Raw genomic sequence first — 18,933 nt, forward strand, 5'->3', positions numbered from 1 at the left:
TACCAAAATTTCTCGGGAAAACACTTTTTCTTATTAATTTTGGTGCGTAGAATCCAAAACAATTCGTACTTTTTCGATCAGACTTCTCAATCAAATGTTATGACTAGAAACCAATTTCGAAAGAAAATTCAAGGGCTGTAACTTTTGAACTAGTAGCCCAATCTTGGAACTGTTTGAAACTGTGGATTCTACAGGCCACATTCTATAAGAAAATCTTTTTTCCCGGTCGATCTGAGACAATTTTTTCTTTGTGCCTCAAAAAAAGGCAGTGTACAACCTTCCTTTTTTACCAAAAATCGACTGCACTAAAATTTCTCGGGCAAACACTTTTTCTTATTAATTTTGGTGCGTAGAATCCAAAACAATTCGTACTTTTTCGATCAGACTTCTCAATCAAAAGTTATCGACTAGAAACCAATTTCGAAAGAAAATTCAAAGGGCTGTAACTTTTGAACTAGTAGCCCAATCTTGGAACTGTTTGAAATTATGGATTCTACAGGCCACATTCTATAAGAAAATCTTTTTTCCTGGTCGATCTGAGACAATTTTTTTTTCGGCCTCAAAAAAAGGCAGTGTATAAACCTTCCTTTTTTACCAAAAATCGACTGCACCAAAATTTCTCGGGAAAACACTTTTTCTTATTAATTTTGGTGCGTAGAATCCAAAACAATTCGTACTTTTTCGATCAGACTTCTCAATCAAAAGTTATGGACTAGAAACCAATTTCGAAAGAAAATTCAAAGGGCTGTAACTTTTGAACTAGTAGCCCAATCTTGGAACTGTTTGAAATTGTGGATTCTACAGGCCACATTTTATAAGAAAATCTTTTTTCCCGGTAGATCTGAGACAATGTTTTCTTCGTGCCTCAAAAAAAGGCAGTGTACAACCTTCCTTTTTTACCAAAAATCGACTGCACCAAAATTTCTCGGGAAAACACTTTTTCTTATTAATTTTGGTGCGTAGAATCCAAAACGATTCGTATTTCTTCTTTCTTCTTTCTCTACTTCGATTTCACTTTTCAGACGGTTTCGAGCAGTACCTACCTCATTGCTTGCCATCCAAATCAGCGACACTATTCCAAAACTTATGCGAAGAATTCTTCGAATTAAAACGGAGCAACGTATTTGGGAAAAGGTAGTCACTAAATGGGCAATACGGACGAACAAAATTTAATCAAAGTAAGCGATTCACATTATCAGTCACATCATGGTCCGCTCACATTATTACTACACACTACAGATTGACTACATGAGGGTATCATAGGCTCATTATGCAAACTCGGAATCTGGGAATACATAGGGTTTTTACATATACTATAATCGAACCAAAATAGCATAGAATTATCTAGACAAGAACTCGCGACTGGCTTTCAAGAGCGGTCAAATTATGCTCAATCGTAGACAGAGAAAGGCTGACAAAAAACCAATCAGATCAAACGCACCGAGGAGTGGGCCTTCAAAGTCCAAAGAAGCCTCTGATGGAACCCTCCAATGAAAATCGGGGAAAGCTCAACTGCCCCAACCAGAAACAGGAAAGAAGGTCTGGATATTACCCTTTTCTGTTCCTTTCTAGCAGGCAGAATAGTGCGATTTTAGACCACAGACTGATCTGCTAAGGGTTGAGAAACAAACCGAACGTTTATACCGAAATCCTTGACAACAGATTGGGAATTATATGAGGAACAACATCCCAGGATTCTGCAGGAGGCCGATGCTCACGGATGCCCTTCTCTCCTCCTTTGAGGAAAAATTCTGAACCAGGCAATTCGCAAAATTTGAAGGAGTTTCGTACTGATGTCTGGGTAGCTTCGCTATGAGTGGGCTGATTTCCCACATTGTATAGAATAGGATCCCTTTGCAAGCCTTTTACTTGTACAGTTCACGCTACAAGATTAAGTTAGTTTTTAATAATCTCCCCAAGTTAATGCTTACCTCTCTAACTCTAAGTAGAAATGTTTTCATGGATTTCCAATTATTCTCCGTTGTTGTGGAGATTTTGTTGAGGAAACACCGACATATACTGATACTTTCTTATCACAGTTCTCCTGTACTAGTCAATAAGTTGATTATCATTGTTAACGCAAATAGAATTTTTGAATGGTTGCATATCTAAAACTCCATTGGGCTAGAACTGGAGTGGCATGATAATCATACTTTGCACAACGGTTCCGTTTGTGTTCACAGCGTAAAGCAACAAACGATAACAACATTTATCTTTAGAACATATGAATACAAAGTTCAGAACAGTGTTTTTTCTTAATTCTTTGTGACATGGCTAAAACGAGCTCGTTCAATTACGAGATAATGCGGGCATTCCTCTTTGGGGAGGATGCCCTAAAACAGCAGGTCAGAAATGCAATTACCTAACCAGATAGTTTTGTGAACGAGAGCTTTCAGGAGTTGTTACTTGGTGAATTAAAGAACCAACCAGTTTTTTTCCTATCGCCAGGCGAAACACTAGCTAAGGACGAATTGCATCGCCGATCTGTACAAAAGGCGTTCAAATATGCCGACTTTAGGAAGACGTTTGCAACGCAGAATTTCAATCCGTTTCGAGAGGCATGGGTGGGATTTATGGGATACGCGGACAAGGATGCAGGTGTCCAAGAAGGAATCTTTAATGCAATGTTTGGAAGTGCGATTGGTAGTATGGGAACGGAAAGGCATGTCAAGTTTTTAGAAGAACTGGCCGCTGGAAAGGTTAGTCTTGGGGGTAGAATGTATATTGAGGGTTGGTGACGTGCAGCTATTTTAGATGGTGGGTGCATTTTGTTTAACGGAGATCGCGCACGGAAGCAACACTAAGATGGTACAAACCCAGGCCGTGTACGATAAAGTAAATCGGGAGTATGTTTTGAAAACACCCAACTTTGAGGCGGCCAAGTGTTGGTCAGGAAATCTTGGTATGACAACAACCTGTTTTGAAACATATCTTTAGACTTTTCAGACTGTCAAACGCTTACAAATAATACCAAAGTGCCTGAGCGGTTAAATGACTATTCAAACAAATATAATAATTGTAGGATTAGGCCGGCGCTGCTCAAACCGGCTTCATAAAGGGCAGCTAGTTCAGGGTGATAACATTGAAAGGCTTGAGATCTTCCGCAGCGATTGGTTCGTTTAGCGTATATAATCTTCGGTATTACATTACAAGTTACCAAAGGGTTGAGCGCCACCCAACTTCTTTAAATATTTTAGTATCCCTGTATAAAACTGGGAAATAACAGTGCAATCGAATTAACGAAAGAAATACTGGTTTATTCCAATTAATGTCAAGAAAAATTATCTCCAAAATTGAATAACTTGCCCCACAAATAAAAAAAATAATGCCAGATATTCAAAAATTATCAATTTAAATTGATTCAAAACTCTTAACCCCAGCCTTTCCAAACAAGAGTGAATACCGTGGCACATAAATATTACGAAAGCAATGTCTAACGTTTGACACTAATCAGGTAACTTGAATACTAAAAACGTAATTAACACTCAATAAGAATTAATATTTCGATTCACGTTAACAAAACAAAAGCAAAATTTTAATCGACAACGAATCGTCTGTGCAAATCCGTGATTATAAAAGCATAAACGTAACTTTAATTCAAGGAAACTACTTTACGAAGCACAAATGATGAAATTTCTACACAACAATAATGATCTAAATAATTAAAAATGTAAATAAACCCGCAGTAACAAATTCTTCGTAATGACACAAGTAACGGAAATAAAAATCGTAGATATCGGTTTCGGAAATCGAATCTGTTCTGTACAGGAAATAGTTTTAGTGAGCACGCAGAAGAAAATATTAACCACGGAAACTTCTAGACGATCTCTGGCGGGAAAATAAAAAACTAGTGTAATAACAACCTCTACCACAGAACTAACTTACATCTAACCTAAACAATGCCGCTAGTGTTATGGGCACTTTCCCTTCTACAATATCTTTAGATGAAATTTTCTTCCTCTCTTAAATCTTGAAACCTTTTTTATTAAATTACATGTAAGATATTATAAGAAAATATTGAATATTGAATATAAATTTGGAATTTAAATCAAACACGTTACAAAACCCCATTGAATATTTGAGAAAAACCATAGAGGAGGATAATGGAAGGTATGACCGGTGAGTGAAATTCTAAATGGACCAACGAAGCTAAAGGGAAAGTATGGGAGTCGGTGAAATTAAACAAATCCGAGTCGAAATACAGTAACGGATATACATCAAGGAAAAAAGGCGACACAACCCTTGTGTAGGAGGAAGATAAAAAAAAACATGAATGGGTGATTTTGATAGGGGAAACGAATAATTTACAAAAGAGGAAGAGAAAGCTTGGGTGGGAGATGCGAACAATAGTTTAAAAGAGGAAGGTTACAGTCAGATTCAGAAGCAATTGCAGATTTTAAATTACATCAAGGATTATTGAGGCAACTATAATAACTCGAAAGTGTTAAGGAAGAGGATCAGATGGTTTAATTAGCGGAATCAAGAAGTACAGGTAACGAATTAGAGATCTCACCCAAAATCTAATATCAATTTAACTTGGGGTAAGATTCTTCACCAGTAAGATCCCTTAACTTTCATAGATTCTTTGAACAATTCCTGGAATCATTGGGGTTTATCTGATGCCACTCCTCGGATTCTTTCTTATCTTTAGATTTACGGGTCTTTTTTGAAATCTATCGTCTTCAAATTTTAGGTCCATTTCTCCAGGTTTTTCAGAGTCGTCGGATTCTCCTCATTCTTCCAAATTATTTGAATTCGTAAGATTCTTCAGATTCATGGCATTCTGCAGACCTGGGGGTTCTTTGATTTCTTTAGATTAAGAATACCCACTAACAGTATCAGATTATTTGAATTCTTACGATCCTTCGGTTTTTTCCTATTACTTGGATTCATTTTCTCTGGACTTTCTTCGGATAAGTAGGTACCAGAAATGTCTCATATTTCCATTCATTAGGTTCCTCAATAGTTTTTCGTCTCGAAATAATTCTGGTTCTCCCGATTCTACGTACCCGCTCCGTTTTTCGTCCATTCCTTCAAATTCTTTAGGTTAAACTTTTACGATCCTTCAGTTTCTTCGTTCTTACGAATTGTTTTTGATAATCATTTTAAGTTCTTCGGATGCTACGGATGCTTGATTTTTCAGATATAACCAAATTCATCGTACTCGTCTGGCAAAAGATATAATGTTTTCCGCCGTTTTTTTTCTTTGCAATTACCGCGGTATAGCAGCACTTTGAATGGTAACACACGTGGAAACAATTGCTTGACGCTTGTTTATCCTGAAAATGCCAAAAAGTTTAAACAATTTCAGTGGGAGTATGGGAATGCTATAAGGATTGCCAAAAGGTGATGTCATGATAAATATATTGTAAACTCTCACAACCCCCAAAAGCCCATGTGGGACACACGAAGAAGTTTTACGCGTTTTTAGTCTATATCACCGATAATTTGCACAAAACGGAAATAGGAAAGATAAAACTCTGTACTTTATTTCCTTGGAATGTCTCTCAGGTTGATACCAAAGCCTTACTGGGTAGGATTTCAGGATATCACTTGATGACGCCTGGGATGGGTTCGATGGTACTGCACCGCTGATTCCTGTAGATGGTTCAATCTTCATACTGATAAATCCAAAGCTTCATACATATAGAAAGCGCAAGCAAAGGGAAACAAACTCTCTGCCACTTTATACAATACGCTGTAACTTTTTGGTGACCATTACCGAATGGAAAGTTGTCAGGTGCCCATATTTGCCGTTTGCTTAATTCCGTAGTACTTTTTTATGCTTTCACAATCATTATTATAATGCAGATGACCTCAAATTATTACCACTTTATTTGTTTAGTTTGGCACTCAACTTCACTTACCAATTGCTTCTCAAATAAAGAACCCGTCGCGTAAAACAAATCCATATCGCTAAATTAAACATTTGAAATTCATACATCAAGCGATGAACGTCTCTCTTTTTTGCATTGCACTCGCCCTGGTTTAAGCCACATCTTATCTCACATTCCAGGATAAAAATAACTGTCCGTACTTCGACCTAAGACCACATACCACATGATACATTAGCACGTTAACAATACAATATGAATTTTGTTACATATACACAAATTTTCCTCCAAACCATAAGTAGAAAGCAATTACTTTAAACTGAAAAAACGCAAACGCACCGGAACTACTTGTGGCTGTTGAAATCACCAATAAACCACAATAATATATTAAAACTTCGACCGCGTTTCGACAGCAAGACTGTCATCATCAGCGAACAACTCAACAATAAAATACCAATTACAAGTGAAAGTTCTGATTGGAAGGACCTCCTTCGGGACCCGATAGGCATGATAATCACATATTGCACAACGGCGATTCAGTTCGCATGTTCACAATAAATAATAGCCTAACACCACAAATGATAACAACGCTTATCTTTCGAACATACGAATACAAAGTTCAGAAAAGTGTTTTATTAATGATTTGCGACATGGCTAAAACGAGCTCGTTTAATTACGCAGTGATGCGGGCATTCCTCTTTGGGGAGGATACCATAAAACATCAGGTCAGAGATGCGATTACCTAATCAGATAGCTTTGCGAACGAGAGCTTTCAGGGGTTGTTGCTTGACGAAGTAAGGAAGCATCCAGTGTTCTTCCTATCGCCAGGCGAAACATTAGCTCGGGACGAATTGCATCGCCGATCCGTACAAAAGGCTTTCAAATATATGGACTTTAGAAAGACGATCACAAACGAGCAGAATTTCAATGCGTCTCGAGAGGCACGGATGAGATTTAGTGACCACGCGGGCAAGGATGCAGGTGTCCAAGAAGAAATCTTTAATTCAATGTTTGGAAGTGCGATTGCTAGTATGGGAACGGAAAGGCATATCAAGTTTTTAGAAGAACAGGCAGTTGGAAAGGTTAGTCTTGGTAGTAGAATGTATTCAGGGTTGGTGACGTGCTGCGATTTTAGACGGTGGGTGCATTTTGTTTAACGGAGATCGCGCACGGAAGCAACACTAAGATGGTGCAAACGCAGGCCGTGTACGATAAAGTAAATCGGGAGTATGTTTTGAAAACACCCAACTTTGAGGCGGCCAAGTGTTGGGCAGCAAATCTTGGTAATGGCAACAACTGCTTGACAATTAGTTTTAGACTCTTCATGGTGGCGTAACGTATTCTAGCTTACTAAACATTACTAAAGGGCCCGAACCCCGAGAACTTAACGTGCAGGATATGTGTCAAAGACGTCATTTTGCCTATACTAAATAATGCAAAATAGAGCTCTGGTACTTTTCGTAATCTACATTATTTGCCCCGTATATTCGTTGTTGTCGCAAGGGCCGCGCTGTTTTGTATGTTAATAGAGTAATAAACCATGTTTCCACCATAGTTCGGTAATACCATGGGAACGAAGTAATGGAACATGAAAAACTAAGTGAATAATTGGGAAAACCAGTCAGAACAGTGGAGCAACCCTTGAGATATAGTGTGGGAGGAAGAACCAACACGGAACAAGGATTTCACTAGTGGAAACTTGAATAATTTACTGGGCCCATAACCTGATGAAATCTGTGGTTAAATAAATAAAGAAATCTTGCACGAATTGTTGTAAAGTTGTGTAAACCTCCCGCGGCTTTATGCACGGACCGGTTACAGAATCCTTGCCTTGAAACCCTTGAATCTTGTTTTCTTCTCAGAAATGTTCCGAAAATCTTCATCCGCAGCAAGACCTTGGCTTGATGGAAATGATGGCTTGCTCATGATTGTTATGGTTGTCCGCCATTTTGAAGTTCAGGTTAATAGGTACCTAAATAGTTCGTTATGTCGTTAAGTGGGTTGTAGTTTATTACCTTTTTCTGTACGTATTTAATGATTTCATGCTCCCCTTCATCTGTATTAGTTGCAGCTAAGTGTAATATGTAATTTACCAAGTTTTTTTGATCTATGTTGCCATGTTACGTATTCATCGGTTTCGAAAAGTAAAGAGAAATGAATTGGAATAATCATAATAAATTAGTGACTTTTGAGTTTTTTGTAATATATTAATTACTAAGTTATGGAATCCCTAACTTTGGTCAACGATTAGGGTCACGTCAGAAATTAAACAAAGAACAATATGAAGACAGTTCTGAAAAAAACCATATTTTCATTTCTTAACGTAAACTGTGTTAGTCCACAGCTTAAAATACCCTTTCTTTAATTTTAGGCAAATTCGCGACGCACGTAATACTTTACGCCCAGCTTATTATACCTGGTGAAGGTGTTTATGGCTTACATGGGTTCGTTGTGCCAATAAGGGATGGACGTACACTTCTACCATATCCAGGAATAACCATAGCAGAGATGGGAGAGAAGACTGGTCTGCAAGGAATTGATAATGGGTAAGTCACTTCAATAATTGCTATATTTCAGCTAGGTCTAGTTGAAGTCTAAACGAATCATCTTGGCCAAATTTTCCAATCCATTCAGAAATTGCATATGTTTAACTACTTACATGCATTTCAGTATCATGATGTTTAATAACTATCGTATCCCAAAGGAGAACCTACTGAACCGTGTGGGTGATGTTAATGACGAGGGGAAGTACGTCCGTCAGATTGCTAACTTACGTAAACAGAATACAACCTCACTGGGAGTTCTGTCGAATGGTCGAATTGGCATTACGTTGACTTGTGTTGTTAACCTTTCACAGAGTCTGGTATTCGCTTTGAGGTACCTGGAAAATGAGCCCAAAATTCCAACTTCCGTGGTAATGCATATCGAGTGTAATATTTGCAAATCCAGTATCTGTTGTAGAACTATGACTTGATGCCCTACTTGGCAGTGGTTTACGTTTCCAATATTTTTGCTCGAACTCTTTTCCATTACCAACTCAAATTTATGACTATGGCCCAAAAAGGTGAAGGTGACTTAGCTGCTATGGGAATGGAAATGCATGCAGTGTCGTCTGCGTCTAAACCGGTTTTTAGTTGGGTTGCGCGGGATGGTATACAAAAAGCCATAGAAGCTTGCCGCTCGCTTGGCTTTCACAGAGGTACCTACCGAACATGTTGAACGGCTGATGAGTCCCTAAGGTTTTTAGCGACAGAGCTTGACAAGCTTAGAGGACGACACGACGCAAATTGCACTTACGAGGGCGACAACAATGTTTTAATACAGCAAACAGCCAACTGGCTTCTGAAGTTGTGGTCCTTAATGTTAAAAGGGCAAGTGCCCAAATGTTCATTGGCAGCAATCTCATTTTTAGACAGAAACATATTGGAATCAAAGTTTAACAGCACGACCATTCAAGAGTTTACAAATGTTAACAGTGAGTACCTATTTCAGCGACAGTGCCACTTGTCAAAAGTTCAACATTTTCAGACTTACAACAGGTGTACAGGTGGTTGGTTGCTTACTTGTTGAAAAAAACTCACGACAGGCAACAGCGCCTTTTGAAAGGTGACAATTTGGGAAGCTTTTGGGCAAAGAACGAGAACCAGATCTATCATTGCAAGAGCTTGGCATTCGCGTTTATCGAGGTAACTATTCCTAAACATGGGAACGATCTCGACTTGTTCGTTTTAAAGAATTGCGCCATACAAACGATGGACACAAAAGTGCAAGAAGTACACGATGAGCGAACTCGGAACGTTTTGAATAAGCTACTCTCGTTATACGCAGTTTGGAACTTGCACAAATACGTACATTTGTTTTACGAAGGCCGATACGCCAATGGTCCAACATTTGGCCAATACGTGGAGGACTCCACGTTGATGCTCTGCAAAGAATTGCAAAGTGATCAAAGTGCGTTGGTGAATGTCATCGCTTTACCAGACGTATTGGAACTCTCCATTTTGGGCCATCCCGAAGGACAGGTAATTGAAATGGTGCAGGTGCCCTTTACGCCTTTTTTTTTGTAGATATACGATCGTATGGAATCCGCCCTTCTTCAGTATGCCTGTGTATTTTCGGAACCGAATTGGGGGATGGAAATATCATCTTATAGAAGCAGTTTAAAGTCAAAGCTTTGACGAAACGGAGAAGTATTGCGTCTCTGCCCTGAAATAAGTAATTAAGAAAAATTTATTCGGTGGGATGTACCTGTGCTCATTATTTGTTTATTAGTTGGTAAACTTGTACTGTCTTGTTTACTGTCTTTCATTTTAAATATATGTTTTATAACAAATTATTGTGCATTCGTTAATTTTAGCACCCCTATCCACGTTATACGTTATATCCGAGATATAATTATATCCCTACACTAAATCATGCGCACGCTCCTTCACAATTACCCTTATTTGAATAAGATACACCTTACGACTAATCAATTTGAACCCATTTACAAGGAAATTCGCATTGAGTAAAACAAATAAAATTAGAAACTAAATTCTGATGTCTTTCGTTGGGAAAAATTGCGTTTACCATTCGACGATAAAAAGTACGGCGCCTAGGAGTCGGTTTATGTGGATTTGGAAAATTCAAAAGTGTCACAATTGATTTAGTTTAAAAAAAAGCGGACAAGTCGTTCCGTTCACTATTCAGTTTAAACGGGCGTATAAGTTTCGAAACCGCGAGTTTGCTAATGAGTGTCAAGTCACAAGAATAGAATTCGTTAAAAATTAGGCCAAAAGGTGTACTTAACTGTATGAGTCCGAAAAGCTCGTAACCGTGCAGTATCCGGGGAAACTTTACCTCGTATTTGTGCAGCGTAATCGAGCAGGGGAGGAGTAGTAGTTGAATCATTCGAAGCGCGGAATTACAACAAAGAAAACTGTCATTTCATTGTTAGTTCAGCTAATATAAAGAGCAATTTGGTTCAATCGCTTACCTAAGAGATTGGTCCAAATTACCAGATTACCTATACTGTAATAAAATAAGGTTAATGTGAATGCGTAAGCAAAACGCATTTTTGTTCCAAGATTAATTGCCCAGCAAATAAATCAGTGGCAGCAGGCCAACATTGTCCATTCAATCTTCAATTTCTCCCCAGAGAATCGGGAGATTTCCCATATCGGTGGTTTTAAGTACGCAGTTCTTCAGAAAATGTCTGATATCAACCCCAAATTGAAGAGTAAAAAATTAGCAGTAAGAATTTCAGAGCGCCCGTATTCAAAAAGAATTGTGAATAAAGGTTAGTTGTATTTAATTATTTAACCAAATTTACTTTTACATTAATTTAAATGACGGATCTTTAAGGGTTTAAAAAAGTGTAAAATTCTGCATCTTAAATTTTTTGGCAATAGAAAGAAACCACTGAACTTAGTGTTAAGGAAATGATTCCATGAATTTTATATCGAATGAGACCAAGTTCAAGGGTTTGTTTATTACATAATTTGTCGCGGTAATTTCAAATTAAGATGTGGATAAGGTGTAAACGTACTTGTTGAATCAAACGAAATTAAATTTCAAGCAATTAAGTTATTTAGAAGTATGAAATGAGATGGCCATTTCACAGTAACTTTTAATACCTAAGTTGTGACAGGCAGATCGATTAGTAAATGACAATTTAAAAAAGGAGATGCACATTTGAACAATATTTGGCATTTTCTGATTTTTCCTCAATATATGGCATTTTGGTGTTGTTATTTTGCTGGAGAGTGAAAAGAAATTGAACCAATTTGTATCCAATTTTTCAGATAACTAAAGGAAAATCCCTTACGTAAGTAAGAGGAGTGATTGGGAGGTAAAGTTTTGGTAAAAAATTAATAGGGGCTGGCCAACGACATTTGAGTAATTTTTAATAATACAGTTTTCTTGTTGAAATCTTGTGTTGAAAAAAACAAAGAAAATTGTCAACTTTATTTGCAGAAGAACCTCCGCTGTAACCCGTACGCCTATTGCTCGATTTGATTATTCGCACTGAGCTCAAAACCGAATGCCTCTAAAAAATCTCCTCCGGATTAATCCTTAGAGATCTTTTTTAATTATTTATAATTATTATGCTTTATTAATCCTCCACCTCGTAAATGTATTGTTTGTGACGATGTATTACAATGTAAAATTGTTTTTTACTAAATAAACATTATTATTATTATTATTATTATAATGAAATCGACCATTTTTTATCAAGAATGAATTTGATTTGTTTCCTTTAACGAATTACCGGAGAGGTCCTAGCTCAAAATCCTACACTCGTTCAAATGTGCAATTTTTCCCCTCAATTCTAAACAGACTGGCACCACAGATTTCCGGAACTCGTTACAGGTCATTGCGTAGCGTATATGGAACTCAATGATAACCAATTTTACGGACACTTAACCACATGGCGATTCTTAATAGGAAGATTCGTCCCCAAGGAAAATTCATGCAAGGTTCGAAAGTGAGACCCAGTTTGATCCCATTTCCTAAAATTAGTCTATTATGAGGTCTAAGTTGTAGTTCAAACACCTTGTACACCACCAAGGAGTTTGTTTTGCAATCTTAAAAGCTACTAAGGATAAATCATTATGTACCTGGGTTTTAGGGCGCATACTTTCGGATTTTCCAAAAATTTCCAATCCAAATAAGGTCCGAAATGACAAAATATCGAACTTGATTTGGACATTATTTTAGGGGCCACAAGTGCCTACGAGACTTCCTTAGACCTTCCCCAGACAGAATTTGCATATATCTTTTTAAAGTGGTACGGATAAGCGACTTAGCTATTCTGTTCTTAAATGCACCAAATGCATACAACAATTTTTTTTTCATCAGGTCAAGAAGTATGGTTAGATTTTTCCAAATTTCAAATTTCTAGGGGCGCGCAGTTTTGGAGCAAAATGGTGGCACTAGATGTTACAATTTTAGAAACGCGTGGGGAATGGGAAAAGAATATATCTGGCCAAATCCATAGTCCAATTCTTTCATGACTTATGGTTGCCAAACAGGAAGAAAAAGAAAATTAGGACTGTTGGGAGCGTAGTTTTCAAACAAAACCCAAAATTATTTGAAAGAAATGCTTGTTCTGTTCATTCTACCATCCAATTTTTTGACATTCTTACTACCCGTTCTATTTCCTCTACAGGATGCTTCCAGTAAAATATTCACCCCTTAGTCAGTTTCCCACACGTCCAATTCTATGCTCAAGCTTTAAATTTGATCCCATTAATCGGGTAGTCCCTGAACAATTGCAGTTGTCTTGTGGTAGATATTTTGAAAGTCTATGCAATTCTCTAACTAGGTCCTATTGGTTTCTATCGCTTTACCTCCTGTTATTTTGTGGACTGCCCAGTTAGAATCATGTATTTCAATAACATATAAATTAATAGATGTATGTGTTGAGTATGAGGGATGCATTGTTCGAAATCTCCACTGCAACCACCAGAGCAGGTAGGTTTTAAGTTCTAATTTATTAAACTAATAATCAACCTCGGGAGGCGGGAGGCTCGATACAAACTGCTATAAGTTTTCCTCAAAATAGAAACCTCGCGTACGCAAATGAATTGTTTAGGTATTCTCCAAAGAAAACGTTTTACTTTTCCAGACTTAGTTACTATGCCAAAACGGAACTAACGCAAACTTCGCCGCCCGCGTCCCTTTTCCACCAATCGAAAGCAGTCATTTTTATCTATTTCTCGTCAGTCGGCTATGCAAAAGAGAACCAACGGAAGTGGACGTTTCACGGCTGTCTTAACTGTGTATTAACTGTGTGCAAATTCCACAGAAAAGGGAAATAAGGTCCAGTGTAATAGTTAAAGTAATTAGAAATACACTTACTTTGTGCTGTACAAAATTAACCTGTTTGTTTCAAATTTCCTATAAGTGGATGATTAATGATAGGGATATCTTCGCATATATTTCCACTATCGATATTAGCACATTCTCCAATGTGCAGTTTAGCTTCACATAGCATTAAATAGCATCAATTACTTTGGGTATAAACAACCATGCAGATATGTCTATACCATTGGCTACTGCTATGTCATACTGTTGCAGAATTTCAAGTGTTTTATCAAAATATCTGGTTTATCAAAGACTGATAATAGCGTAAGTGCGGACTTTGAACTTATTGTACATACATAAAGGAGAAACTGGATTGATAACGCTACATTCGACAACCACCATGAACTATACGCTAATTGCAGTCATTTTGCTTGTGACAACGCATCGTAGCCTTACGCAGAAAAATCCACACTGGTGGAGTGATCGTAACACCATCGTACATCTCTTCGAATGGAAATGGTCTGACATCGCCGACGAATGCGAACGGTTTTTGCAACACAAAGGGTATGCCGGCGTACAGGTGAGCACCAAACAACCACATTCCTGTTGTTAAGCGTTGACGTAGGTTTCGCCGCCTAACGAACACTTGGTGCTACCCGAACATCCGTGGTGGGATCGCTACCAGCCCATCAGCTACGAGCTGACCTCGCGATCAGGTAATGAGTCCGAATTCGCGAGCATGGTTCGGCGATGCAATTCCGTCGGGGTCAGAATTTACGTGGACGCCGTTATTAATCACATGTCCGGTGGTACCCAACAGCAACAAGGTAGCGCGGGAAACACTGGCAATCCTGCGAATTTGGCTTATCCCGCAGTTCCGTACAGTAGCTGGGACTTTCACGAACGTTGCTCAATAGAAGGAGGCGACTATCAGCACGACGCAGGCAGAGTTAGAAACTGCTACCTGGTGGGATTAAGCGATCTTAATCAGGTAAATTCGAAACCTTCCCGATCAAAACCAACCGAGAACGTTTCAGGGTAAGGATTACGTGAGGAAGAAGATTTTGACATTCCTCAATCGCTTGGTCGACTTAGGGGTGGCAGGTTTTCGCGTAGACGCCGCTAAGCATATGTGGCCGGCCGACTTGCAATACATTTATTCCAATCTGAAAAACCTGAATACCCAGTTTGGGTTTCGCAAGGATAGCAAACCATTTATATACCAGGAGGTTATTGATTCGGGCGGAGAAGCGGTCTCCAAGTACGAGTATAACGGTCTTGGTGCCGTGACGGAATTCAAGCATAGCAATGAAATTAGCCGCGTGTTCAAAGGTAACGATAAACTGACGTACTTGTCTGGCTGGGGTGAGCGTTGGGGTTTCCTGCCGAGTTCCGACGCCTTCATTTTTGTTGATAACCATGATAACCAGAGGACTTCGAATATTCTTACGTACAAAGATCCGCAACGTTACAAAATGGCGATCGCCTTCATGTTGGCCTACCCCTATGGAGTTACCCGAGTGATGTCCAGTTTCGCGTTTAATCATAACGACCAAGGTACACTTTCGTTGTTAGAGAGGCTGATGCGCTAGATCGTAATTCTAGGTCCACCCCTCGACGGTTATGGGAACATTGTTTCACCGACGATAAATGCTGATGACACTTGCGGAGGCGGATGGGTTTGCGAACATCGCTGGAGGCAAATATACAACATGGTGGTGTTCAAGAATGTAGTCCGCGAAACGGGTGTCAACAATTGGTGGTCCAATGGAGATCAGCAAATAGCATTCTGTCGCGGAAACAAGGGATTCATCGCTTTTACTAATTGGAACAGCTTAAACCAGCAACTGCAGACTTGTCTACCAGAGGGTGTATACTGCGATGTCATCAGCGGTAACGTTGGTAGTAATGGACGCTGTACTGGGAAAACCGTGCATGTTAGAGTAGATGGTACTGCGCTTGTTACAATCGATTTCAATGGCGAAGATAGAGTTTTAGCAATTCATGTAAAAAGTAGAGAGATTTTGAGTTCTAAGTTGTAACAGCGTTGAATAATAACCATTGTTTAAAAATCTATTTATATCACTTTGAGTGGGCATCCATTATCTAATCAGGTTAAAATCGCTTTCATCACGCCATGTAGGACATGAATCAGCACCTTACTAAGTTTCCTTGTTGGTTTGAAAGGCTAACCAAACGATAAATATGTCTGTGCGTTGCTGGTTCCAAAGAATTATACCGATCCATAGTACTAATTGTGGTAAAAGCACCAGTACACCTGCGATTCTGCCCTTTTATGTCTAAGAATATGTGGATCAAATTTGGTTCCAATCGGTTAAACCATTTACCCGGAAATGAGAGTACACACAAATCGACATCATCGAGATTTTGTTGGATTCGGATTCCTGGTGCTTCAAAACGTGTATTTCCGTAAAAAAATGAGGGGTCATTTGTTACCCCAATGGAAAACCTCCCTTACTAACGCGCGGGTGGTAAAAATGGCCAACTTTAGCGCTGAAAACGTATCGGAATTTTAGAGATTAGAATGCTTAACTAAGATTTTCGCCCGGTGGCCATATTTGTGACGTCATAACGTCACTAAGCTACCGAATTTTACGAAGTATCACACCAAACATGTCTTCTACCTTCATAACGAATTTAAATTTGTAGGTTACACTTACTCCCCAGAAAGGAAACCGCACTTGCCCTCTGGCTCAACGCCTATAAGTTTCAGAATCTTTACTGATTCAATTTCCATTTTTTTCGAATATTCCCGATTCTTAAGATTGCCAAAATTCTTACATCTTCGAGGGGCCGTTCGTGCAACCGATGTTACAAATTTTACTTCTTCTGGTTAGTTAAATTAGGGGTGGTTCTCGTTATGTAGTTATAATAATATGTCTCGGCTGTTCCTCGGCTAATTACCCTCTCTTGGCCTCTCAAGGAAAAATTAGCGGTATAAATAATAATTTTTATTAAATTGTGAAATGATTCTCATTTTCTTGAAAATAGAGAGAGAATACAATGTTAGTAAATGGGGGTTCGAGGCCAAACAACCTTGTAAAGTAAATGGTTACCCCACATTCATTCGGTACGTAAATATGTTAAGAATATCCAAGGGCGAGTCTAAAGCTTTACGCGCAAATGGTGTCTACAATAAATGTAATCGCCTTATAATACTAATAATACTCGTACTACCACAAATTTTCATCAATCTTTTTTTTTTATTATTATACTACGACGCTAGTTCAAATATACAATGAGGAAAATACCGACGAAAAACGCCAAAGAACAATTGTTCATAAATACCTTTATTGTTTATGCACTAGCAGTTCTCCAGATGCTTTTTTGGTCGCTGCTTCGTGGTGGAATGGTTTGTTTCCGCCCTCGGGACTTTGATATGGGTAAGCGCACACGGAAATTCCGCTGTAGAAATTTTCAATTTTCACTTTTCCTTTTTTGGAAATGCTGCGAAAATCCTCGTTTGTAATGTGACGGTGGCTCTATGGAGATGGTTTCTCGCTCTTGGATTGATCTTCGTTCCTCAGAAACCACCCTAGCGGATGAACGCGCTACACACTCTGCGATTATGACTGGCGGATATTCGCCGTCCGAGACCGCCCGTGAACGAATGCGTTTTTCTTGCTGTTTGATAGGTAAACTCGCATTATCTATGGACTGCGTAAGCACTATGACGAATCGTTTAAATCCCTAATTCGCTGTCATTTCATTGCAATGACTCACTTCATTTACCTCATGCAGAATCTTACATAACAGTAGGCGAGCTGGTTTGAAATCCACTGAACAAAATTTTAATACTGGCAATCATTGTGAAGGAAACAGAAGAAAGGATTAGCATTCTGAAATAAATGCAATTGATTTAGTTGCAATGATTACCTATGCAAAAGATACTATTCATTCTTTAATTAATATACAGGGTGGCCCACTGAAAACAATCAATGCCAATTTTGCCCACTTGATGACAGTTTAACCAGAAACGCTCGAACACGTCAATTTTAGTTTTGAGGGGGACAACTAAATTAAGTAATACTACTTAGGTACATAACTTTAACTCTGAGAAGGGGACGAATTGCACTCCAAAAATTTTAAATGGGAAGGGGTAGTAAATGTGAGATAGGTCGAAAGAAATGTTCATTATGTTTTCAGAACTGTTTTTATTTTTCAAATCCGATCAGTAGTTCCAGAGCTCGATTTAAATCGATTTGCTGAGACGTTTGAAGTTGAAATAATTGAGAGCTTGTGTCAGAAAAGAACATCTGATATAAATGCAATAAGTGCACAAGCAATGAAGCGAATTTGTGCGTTGTGTTAAATTAACTTGTTTAATTTGTGGTAAATTCAAAAACATATACTACATACACTTTAGTGCAAAGGGGGGAAATTGTTTCGATTTTTTTTAAATGGCGATTCTGCCTTCACAAATTCGCTGTTAAATTGACATTTTTAAAGCTTTGAATGAGCTAAGCGGCTTTTTAACCGTAAGGATAGTTAAGGTGAAACAGATGACCATGCATTCCAATGATATCTGTAATTTTTATTTCAAATGAGACGCGGAGCACGAAATAAAATGAAGTTCGGAACATAATGCAATGCTGTTTGTATGGAAACGACTGCGACGGAGAATCCTAAGCTTGTTATTTTTACGTCTAAATTAAATTCAGAATTGTCAGAAGCAATGACAATGATTTGTATGGCTTCTGCTATAAAATAAAGCTTTGTATTATACATTATACAAGACCATCTCGTCAAAGCTAATTCACTCAATTGTTAAAATATCACTTTATCGTCTGGTATAATAAATAACTATTATCTTAGGTAACTTTATTCTTATGTGGTTCCACTTTAATACATGTATTCATTTTATTCTGGCTGCCGGCGGAACCACCAAATTTTGCACTGCTGCTGTCTTCTTGTGATGTCGAATAAAAAAAGCATAAATGTTACGAATTAAACAACGTTTTATTACTACTCATTAATATCTTCCACCACCGGTTACAGGTTATAAGTTCGCGATTTCTTCTGTTCTGAAGTTCAAGATGGACTGACTTACCATTATCACATTAGTTTGGGTAGTTTTATAACTAATTTATAGTTATTTGCAAAATGGTATAATGTGATTTGTTGGACAGTTCTCTATCCTACTTTCTAGTTTGATGATGAGAGCCTTATCGTAGTTGAAACAGTTTCGTAACAATACCCACCACTAGTTATCAAAGAAATTAAACATTAAGATGGATATCAATGACATTTTCTAGGAAACTCTAATTTTCTTCTTTCAAATTTCTGTATA

The 18,933-nt window shown here is 38.2% G+C and overlaps 2 protein-coding genes and 1 long non-coding RNA gene across 5 annotated transcripts; 2 read left to right on the top strand and 1 right to left on the bottom strand.

The window, feature by feature from the left end:
* Nucleotides 1–1,153: 1,153 nt before the first annotated feature.
* On the bottom strand, nt 1,154–2,130 carry LOC116181854. Its single transcript, XR_004147357.1, has 2 exons — nt 1,932–2,130; nt 1,154–1,883 (listed from the first exon to the last, which is right to left on the bottom strand). It is a non-coding gene; the product is annotated as an uncharacterized LOC116181854 (long non-coding RNA).
* On the top strand, nt 2,131–10,128 carry LOC116181850 (peroxisomal acyl-coenzyme A oxidase 3-like). 3 transcript variants are annotated; one of them, XM_031502280.1, is made up of 10 exons: nt 2,131–2,345; nt 2,397–2,699; nt 2,755–2,902; nt 8,206–8,380; nt 8,505–8,748; nt 8,796–9,033; nt 9,082–9,309; nt 9,363–9,520; nt 9,569–9,856; nt 9,902–10,128. In XM_031502280.1, exons 1-10 carry the CDS (start codon nt 2,271–2,273, stop codon nt 10,010–10,012), a joined length of 1,968 nt encoding a protein of 655 aa, XP_031358140.1. In that variant the 5' UTR covers nt 2,131–2,270; the 3' UTR covers nt 10,013–10,128. The 3 variants fall into 3 exon arrangements, with proteins under 3 accessions (XP_031358140.1, XP_031358141.1, XP_031358139.1); XM_031502279.1 differs by lacking the exons at nt 2,131–2,345; nt 2,397–2,699; nt 2,755–2,902 and adding exons at nt 2,946–6,559; nt 6,611–6,916; nt 6,970–7,117; XM_031502281.1 differs by lacking the exon at nt 2,131–2,345 and having other exon boundaries at nt 2,566–2,699; nt 2,746–2,902.
* Nucleotides 10,129–13,991: 3,863 nt separating this feature from the next.
* On the top strand, nt 13,992–15,698 carry LOC116181852 (alpha-amylase-like). Its single transcript, XM_031502283.1, has 4 exons — nt 13,992–14,202; nt 14,248–14,613; nt 14,660–15,179; nt 15,228–15,698. Exons 1-4 carry the CDS (start codon nt 14,023–14,025, stop codon nt 15,662–15,664), a joined length of 1,503 nt encoding a protein of 500 aa, XP_031358143.1. The 5' UTR covers nt 13,992–14,022; the 3' UTR covers nt 15,665–15,698.
* The last annotated feature ends 3,235 nt before the right edge of the window (nt 15,699–18,933 follow it).

Source organism: Photinus pyralis, unplaced genomic scaffold (genome assembly GCF_008802855.1).
Source record: "Photinus pyralis isolate 1611_PpyrPB1 unplaced genomic scaffold, Ppyr1.3 Ppyr1.4_unclustered_Scaffold2593, whole genome shotgun sequence".
Lineage (NCBI taxonomy): Eukaryota > Metazoa > Arthropoda > Insecta > Coleoptera > Lampyridae > Photinus > Photinus pyralis.